The 9,317-nt window shown below is 41.7% G+C and overlaps 1 protein-coding gene across 1 annotated transcript; it reads right to left on the bottom strand.

The window, feature by feature from the left end:
• Window positions 1–3,369: 3,369 nt before the first annotated feature.
• pcdh8 (protocadherin 8) lies at window positions 3,370–9,313 on the bottom strand. Its single transcript, XM_067445144.1, has 4 exons — window positions 6,889–9,313; window positions 6,343–6,413; window positions 4,849–4,979; window positions 3,370–3,685 (listed from the first exon to the last, which is right to left on the bottom strand). Exons 1-4 carry the CDS (start codon window positions 9,184–9,186, stop codon window positions 3,447–3,449), a joined length of 2,739 nt encoding a protein of 912 aa, XP_067301245.1. The 5' UTR covers window positions 9,187–9,313; the 3' UTR covers window positions 3,370–3,446.
• Window positions 9,314–9,317: the final 4 nt, after the last annotated feature.

The following is a 9,317-nucleotide window of genomic DNA, read 5'->3' as shown; positions in this document are numbered from 1 at the left end:
GAAACAAGAGCACAAATCTGCCAAATGATCTGGCTGCAGGAAATGCTCTTCTTACTCTGTCTCGTTTCCAGTCTAAATATCTCACAATTCTTAAATCAAGATGCATTTACTAGATCAGTAAAACCACATAAGAAAGTTTTTCTTGTTTTGTTGAAAATAAAATCAGAATGAAGAGAGTTTTTGCTCAAAATGAGTAAATGCATCTTGATTTAAGAATATTTTGACATTTGGACTGAAAACAAGACAAAAATACTAAACAAGAAGAGCACTTTTTTGTTGTTGCAGTTTTACTCGCTCCTTTTCTTGAATCCTTGATATCGTCTGCAGTGTGTGTGTGTGTGTGTGTGTGTGTGTGTGTGTGTGTGTGTGTGTGTGTGAGCCTGTTTATGTGGTTTATGAGGACACAAATTTGTATAACTACATGGGTATTACACTGGTATTACACTATAAATGTGGTTTATGAGGACATATCAAATGTCCTCATAATTCAAATGGCCTTAAAAACATACTAAATGATGATTTTTTGAGAAAGTAAAAATGCAGAATGTTTCCTGTGATGGGTAGGTTTAGGGGCAGTGTGTGTGTGTGTGTGTGTGTGTGTGATGGGTAGGTTTAGGGGCAGTGTGTGTGTGTGTGTGTGTGTGTGTGTGTGTGTGTGTGTGTGTGTGTGTGTGTGTGTGTGTGTGTGTGTGTGTGTGTGTGTGTGTGTGTGTGTGTTGATGTGAGGACGTTTGAGCTGGAGAGTCTTGAGTTGGCCATAATCTGTGATGTGTGTTTTATCTAATAATGGCCATATAATCTCTCACACAAGCTCTTTACCGGCACTAATGTGTCTGATTGTGTGTCTTTTTAAGCCTCGCTCTTAACGTGTTATTGTAATCCAGACCCGGCCATGTGTTCCCTGATTGTGTTCAGCTAATCCTGGGATGAAACAGACCACATCCGGACACTAATAAACTTGGAAGTACTTTATTTGGGTCACCGAGGTGAGAAAACTATTACAGAGGATCAAATATACACAGAGTTTACCTTCTGTAAAGAGATGTAAAGTACACATAATCACAATCTGCATTCACTAATATCTGAAAACTCTTAACTCGAGATGCTTTTACTACACGAGGAACAAGATTATTTGTTCTTGTTTTCTGGGGAAAATAAAGTGAGTTTTTGCTTGAAACATGATTTAAAGAAAAATACTGTGTCTCCAACCTCATTGGCCGATCATTGTGCTTGTTTTAAGCACAAACTCACTTCATTTTGATTTCTTTGGACAAAAATACTACGTAAGAAAAGCATTTTTTTTCACTGTATACTTAAAAACAGAAGCGGTTTTAGAAGAAAATATAAATATGTGGGAATAAACCGCATCAAATGCACTTATTGTTTGTGCTAAAGACGTACAAACTCAGGACTAACATCTATGAAATAAACTAATCTGTACACAGGTCCATTATTATAGTGAGTCAAAAACCGTTTTCAGTCAGAAAAACATTATATACAAAATATGTACAATAAATAATTTAACTTTCTCTCGTATAAAAACATGTTTCCTTGTGTGTATTACAGTAAACAAGCACTGAAGATATTGTTTAATAAAAAGTGTCTTTATGTTTAAAACAAGAGCATATATCTGCCATTGGACACAGCAATCCCTCTGATTGGGTCAAAATGGCAGATATTTGCTCATGTTTCACTTTGAAAGACTTAGGCCCGGTTCCACAGACGAGGTTTACATTAAGCCAGGATTAGTTCAATCTATCATTCAAACAGCTTTTATAGGCGTGCGTTAGAAAACACACATTACTGGTGCAGTTTTGGGGAAGGTTAATGTGAAAGCGATGCATTACAATACCGCGCTACTCTCTTAAAAAAGTAACTAATTTAGTTACTTAGTTACTTTTTAAGAAAAGTATTGCGTCTGTGTTTGACACGAGGAGAGCGATCAGTCAGTAAACAGGACGCGTTACTAAATCAGATGTTTAGTTGTTAATTTATAGTGGTGCATTACTTTACTAGTTACTTGAAAAAAGTTACTTGAGTTACTTACACTGCAAAAAAATGCTCTTCTTATTTAGTAATTTTGTCTTGTTTCCAGTGTAAATGTCTAAAAATTCTTAAAACAAGAAGCATTTACTAGATCAGTAAAACGACATTAGATATTGTTTCTTGTTTTCTGGGGGAAAATATAGAAATTAGTTTTTGCTTAAAACAGGCAAAAGTATCTGCCAAAGGGGTGAGAAAAATAATCTTGTTTCAAACAGAAATACAATTATTTTTCTCAACCGATTTCTCACCCGAAAACTAATTTTGATATTTTCCCCCAGAAAACAAGAAACAATATCCAATGTCGTTTTACTGATCTAGTAAATGCTTCTTGATGTAAGAATTGTTAGATATTTGGACTGGAAACAAGACAAAATTACTAAATAAGAAGAGCATTTTTTGCAGTGTAAGATCTGCTTTTGTCTGTGAGACGAGCGTTCATATCTTCAGTGATGTCTCTGAGATGTTCTGGGGATGTTTAGAGCCTCATGGGTCGACCCGATCGGATGAGCTCTAGAAGATGGTGTCGGCCCGATCAGACTGAGCTCTAGAAGATGGTGTCGGCCCGATCGGATGAGCTCTAGAAGATGGTGTCGGCCCGATCGGATGAGCTCTAGATGTTTATGGGTCGGCCCGATCGGATGAGCTCTAGAAGATGGTGTCGGCCCGATCAGACTGAGCTCTAGAAGATGGTGTCGGCCCGATCGGATGAGCTCTAGATGTTTATGGGTCGGCCCGATCAGACTGAGCTCTAGAAGATGGTGTCGGCCCGATCGGATGAGCTCTAGATGTTTATGGGTCGGCCCGATCGGATGAGCTCTAGATGTTTATGGGTCGGCCCGATCGGATGAGCTCTAGATGTTTATGGGTCGGCCCGATTAGACTGAGCTCTAGAAGATGGTGTCGGCCCGATCGGACTGAGCTCTAGAAGATGGTGTCGGCCCGATCGGATGAGCTCTAGAAGATGGTGTCGGCCCGATCGGATGAACTCTAGATGTTTATGGGTCGGCCCGATCGGACTGAGCTCTAGAAGATGGTGTCGGCCCGATCGGACTGAGCTCTAGATGTTTATGGGTCGGCCCGATCGGATGAGCTCTAGAGGTTTATGGGTCGGCCCGATCAGACTGAGCTCTAGAAGATGGTGTCGGCCCGATCGGACTGAGCTCTAGATGTTTATGGGTCGGCCCGATCGGATGAGCTCTAGAGGTTTATGGGTCGGCCCGATCAGACTGAGCTCTAGAAGATGGTGTCGGCCCGATCGGACTGAGCTCTAGAAGATGGTGTCGGCCCGATCGGACTGAGCTCTAGAAGATGGTGTCGGCCCGATCGGATGAGCTCTAGAAGATGGTGTCGGCCCGATCGGATGAGCTCTAGAAGATGGTGTCGGCCCCATCGGATGAGCTCTAGAAGATGGTGGCGACCTCAGTTTGCTCCTCCTCCAGCGTGGGCTTAGTCCTCCTCAGCGTATGGGCCGAGTATGAGGGAAGTGTTGCGGTCCGGGAGAAGCTCTGCATGGGCCGGTTCTGGAGCCGTCCGTCTCTCCAGGCCTGGGCGGGAGCGGGACAGAACCCCATGGTGTAAGAGCTGCCCGGGGGGGCGAAGTCCTGGGTCTGGATGACCCTGCTCCGCCAGTCAACCGGGCCTGAAGCAGAACCAATCGGGTATTAAACACACTGATAATGAACAACACCGGTATTAAACACTCTGATAATGAACAACACCGGTATTAAACACTCTGATAATGAACAACACCGGTATTAAACACTCTGATAATGAACAACACCGTTATTAAACACTCTGATAATGAACAACACCGTTATTAAACACACTGATAATGAACAACACCGGTATTAAACACACTGATAATGAACAACACCGGTATTAAACACTCTGATAATGAACAACACCGTTATTAAACACTCTGATAATGAACAACACCGGTATTAAACACTCTGATAATGAACAACACCGGTATTAAACACTCTGATAATGAACAACACCGGTATTAAACACTCTGATAATGAACAACACCGGTATTAAACACTCTGATAATGAACAACACCGGTATTAAACACTCTGATAATGAACAACACCGGTATTAAACACTCTGATAATGAACAACACCGGTATTAAACACACTGATAATGAACAACACCGGTATTAAACACTCTGATAATGAACAACACCGGTATTAAACACTGATAATGAACAACACCGGCACTACACCTATAGAAGAGCAGGCTCGTGCTGTTACTAAAGGAAGCACACTGCTAAAAATGCTTTTCTTATTTAGTAATTCTGTCTCGTTTCCAGTCCAAATATCTCACAATTCTTAAATCAAGATGCATTTACTAGATCAATAAAACGACATGAGATATTTTTTCTTGTTTTCTTAAAAATAAAATCTAAATGAAGAGAGTTTTTGCTTAAAACAGGCAAAATGATCTGCCAATGGGGTGAGAAAAATAATCTTATTTCTGATTGAAATCTTGTTTCGTGTTTCCGAACAGAAATAATCTTATTTTTATCATTTCAAAACTCTCTTCATTTAGATTTTTTCCCCCCAGAAAACAAGAAAAAATATATTGTAGTTTTTACTGATCTAGTAAATGCATCTTGATTTATTTAGATATTTAGACTGGAAACAAGACCAAATGACTGAGTAAGAAGAGCATTTTTTGCGGTGGTCATTTAGTTCTTCATGAGTCACACATTAACTCATGATTATCTGTGCATTAGTTAAGCATGAGTTAATGAGCGCAGCCGTATTGTAAAGTGTTATTAGAGCTGATAGTAAAGACTGACCTCTGGTCTGCGGCTGAAAAGTGGTCAAACCTCGCCTCAGATTGGCTCCGCTGGCGTCCGAATCGCTGTCGTTGGAGTCGCTGTCTCCTTTCCCACTGTCCTTCACGCTCAGCTGATCAATACCTTCACATCTGTCAGAACAGCACTGATTATTGATCATCCATCACTATATCCAGCGGCATATGACCTACTGTAAAAACCTGATCCATAAACACACTCGGCAATATGAGCTCAAAACTACAGCCGTGGAAATAAACACACTTTACATATTCAGGTTATTAAATCACGCTCAGATTCATATTTCATTCTTAAATTCATGTTCACATTATTATGCAATCATTTTAAATTAAATAGTAATTGTTATAGTGATAATTAAATCAGACAAATGCCAAATAAAAGCATTTTCACTTAAAGTCTCAAACTTTTGACCCTTATACACTGCAAAAAAAAATGATTGTCTTGTTTCTAGTCAAAATATCGAACAATTCTTACATTAAGAAACATTTACCAGAGAAGTAAAAATGATTGTCTTGTTTTGGGAAAAATAACTCAAAATGAAGAGAGTTTTTGCTTAAAATAAGATAAATAATCTGCCAATGGGGTGAGAAAAATAATCTTAATTCAAACAGAAAACAAGATTATTTTTCTCACCCCATTGGCAGATTATTTATCTTATTTTAAGCAAAAACTCTCTTCATTTTGAGTTATTTTTCCTCCAAAACAAGACAATTACTTTTGCTTGTCTAGTAAATGTTTCTTAATGAAAGAATTTTTAGATGTTTGGACTAGAAACAAGACAAAAATACTGAGTAAGAAGAGCATATTTTGCAGTGGACGTGGAGTGGAAACAAAAGCATTAAACCTCACTCGTCCTTCAGCTCTATATTTCTGTGGAAACTGATGCATTTTATTTCTCAGGATTATCTGATGAATAGAAAGATCAGCATTTATTAGAACTTTTCTAACATTATAAAAGTCACTTTTGATAAATAAAAGTATTAATTTCTTTAAGTTTGCCCCCCCCCCCCCAAAAAAAAAGAAAAAAAAAATCTTACTGACCCAAAACTTTTAAAATGTTAGAAAATGGTCTTGTAAACAAAGAATTAAAGCAAGTTATGCAAAAGACTTTGCTGACTTTGTTTCCTCAGGAATATGAGCTGATAATAATCATAAGTGTGTGTTGATCATCAGATCCTCATCTGAGAATGATTAGTGAAGGATCATGAAGAGTAATGATGATGATGATCACAGGAATAAATCACACTTTACTATATATTTACACAGAGAACAGATGATCTACTGGAGGAATATTACACTGCTTTATGGAGTTATGAGCAGAAACATAAAACATTTTACAGATCAAAAACGATGTTCATGCAATTAATCCTAATCCTATTACTTAATATTACTCAGTACTTAAATATATAATTACAGTGTCGCCAATTATAGTCAAGTGATTAAGATGGGAGTTATCCATAAAATGATGATTCTCACCTGCGTTGCAGACAGTATTTTTCATCTTGCCATAAAAAGGTTTGTTCAAAAGGTTTGCATGGCAGGAACAGCTGTAAAACAAGAGTACGGTTCATATGCAGACACACACTGCAAAAAATGCTCTTTTTATTCAGTATTAGTGTCTTGATTCCAGCCCAAATATCAAACAATTCTTAAATCAAGATGCATTTACTAGATGAGTTAAATGACATGAGATATTTTTGCTTGTGTTCCGGGGAAACATATCTAAATGAAGTGAGTTTTTTGCCAATGGGGTGAGAAAAATAATCTTATTTCTGTTCGGAAACAAGAAACAAGATTTCAATCAGAAATAAGATTATTTTTCTCACCCCATTGGCAGATCATTTTGCCTGTTTTAAGCAAAAACTCACTTCATTTAGATTTTATTTTCAACAAAACAAAATAAATAATATCTCATGTCATTTCACTTATCTAGTAAATACATCTTGATTTAAGAATATTCACAGGAAAATATTGCAACAAAATGTAAGATCAGAAGAGCAAAATAATAAATAAATCCCTCACCTTTTCCTCAAAATCCAGGCTCTTGTCCTCATAGAGACAGGGCTGCATGGAGTCGCCTTCGCTCCGGAGGAACACCGCAGGGCTGTACAGGCCTGATCCGGATGGGATGCTCCTGGACAGCGGAGTTGATCCGTAAATCCCGTCTTTCCTGAATTCCTTCCGTCTGCGTTTAATGGCGACGGTGAGGAAGATAATCGCCATCAGGAACAGCACGCAGCATCCGGAGAATCCCACAAGCATCCGAACATCGAATCCAAAAGTCCCGTCATCTTGGGATTTAACCAGGATCTCCACCTGATCCTCTGGCATTCCCGAATCTGTCACCACAAACCGTACAGTCGCAATCCTGGATAGCGGCTCTCTCCCGCCGTCCGCCACGGATACTCGCATCTGCAGGATATCCCCGAGGGATGCTGAGAGTTTGCGCTTTAGCACCACTTCTCCACTCGCTTTCCCAATGGAAAAAATCTGCGCTTCGTCTTCCACAATATGGAAAGTGAGCTCGGCATTGGCTCCGCTGTCTTCATCCCGAGCCGTGAATCTCAGAGCTAAATATCCAGCTTGAGCGCGGATCGGAAGCGGGATGTCTGCGGAATCGTTCCGTAATTCTGGATGCGTAAAATAGGGAGCGTTATCGTTCTCATCCACAACACGGATGTGTATGACAGTCGTTCCGGATAACGCCGGGAAACCTTTATCGCTAGCTTTAACGGAGAACTCGACATCTTTTAGCGTCTCGTAATCGAAGGATCTGAGTGTGTAGAGAGATCCGGAATGGGGATCCACGGAGACGAACGTGGACATCTGCGATCCGTCGGGAGTCATGCCGTCGATCAGACTGTATGAAACCTTCCCGTTTTTCCCGGCGTCGAGATCCCGAGCAACAACCGTTGTCATGTACGATCCGGGAATGTTGTTTTCCATCACGGAGACATCATACGAATCCTTGCTAAACATCGGAGCGTTGTCGTTTTCATCCGTGATCCGGATGGTATAATGCGTGACTGTTTTAAACGGCGGCGTTCCCGAATCTTCCGCGATTATCGTAAGGTTATACTCGGGAATGGCTTCCCTATCTAAAGCCGAAGTTGTTACGATCATAAAGGAGTCGCTGTAGGCTTGCTCCAGCTTGAAATGCTCATGTCCTTCCAAAGTCGTCCGGATGTATCCGTTGGGACCGGAATCCCGGTCGGATGTTCCGATAAGTGCAACAAAGCTTTCCTCGGCTGCGGCTTCGGTTATAAACGCCACGCCGTCGCTACTGGACGTCATGGGTTTAATCCAGATCTCCGGAGCGTTATCATTCACATCCAGGATATCCACAATCGCCCGGCATATTGAGGAAACCGATCCGGATCCCAAATCGGAAGCCTGGATGTGAAGCTCATACGACCTTCTGCTTTCAAAGTCAAGCGAGTCTGTGAGGGTGACCTCTCCGGTTATGAGATCAATCTGGAAAACTCCCGGAGATGAGCCTTCCTGGAATCCGTACACGACTTCTCCGTTAATCCCGGAGTCCGGATCGAAGGCGTGCACTTTTAGGACACTCGATCCGATTGGAGCGTCCTCGCCGAGCTCGACTCGGAGCGAGCTGTGCTCAAACGTAGGGCTGTTATCGTTGCAGTCCAAAACTCGGATGTGAACCGTAGCCGAGCCGGATTTTCCCGGAGATCCTCCATCGGATGCGATAACTTCAAGTGTGTAAAACTCTTCCGATTCCCGATCAAGCGGCGAGATTAGCACGAGCTCCGCAGATTTAACGCCGTCCTCTTGAACGCTGAGCTCAAGCATGAAATGGGTCGTGTGTGAGATCCGGTAGCTTTGCACGGAGTTGTCTCCGACATCGGGATCTACGGCCACATCCAACGGGAAGCGTGAGTTTAACGGAGCATCCTCGGATATATCCAAATGCATCTCCTTACGGGCGAACTTCGGAGAATGATCGTTGATGTCTCGGACTTCGATCTCCACATGGACCAGCTGGAACTTTTCCTTGGAAAAAGCAACAACGTCGAAGCTGAGGATGCACTCCGGATCCCGCTGGCAAAGCTGCTCCCGATCCAGGATTTCTCCCACTGTTAGGAGTCCATCCGCCGGACGCATCTTAATCACGGAGTTTGTTTTCTGGATAAACGTGAAGGACGTTTCGGGATCCTCCGACGGGTCGATTTTCAGATCTTGGGAAAGGTTTCCGATCTCCGTTCCCGGAGCGTCTTCCTCAAAGGTGAAGTATTTGGTGGTTGTGCATCGGCCGCTGTAAAGCACGCTCAGGAGGATGAGGAAGCTGCAGAATGCCATGAGGACACACACTCACACACTTACTGGGAGAACAGATTGGGATCTGAGTCTCCAGCTCACACCTATCAGATATAGGTCATGCCGCATGCAAATTAGCCTGTCTGCTGACCAATGAGCACACACAGAAGCCC

The sequence above is a fragment of the Pseudorasbora parva genome, chromosome 5, assembly GCF_024679245.1.
Source record: "Pseudorasbora parva isolate DD20220531a chromosome 5, ASM2467924v1, whole genome shotgun sequence".
Classification (NCBI taxonomy): Eukaryota; Metazoa; Chordata; class Actinopteri; order Cypriniformes; family Gobionidae; genus Pseudorasbora; species Pseudorasbora parva.
The sequence above is the reverse complement of the archived record's forward strand: the minus strand, read 5'-3'. Positions and strand labels throughout refer to the sequence as shown.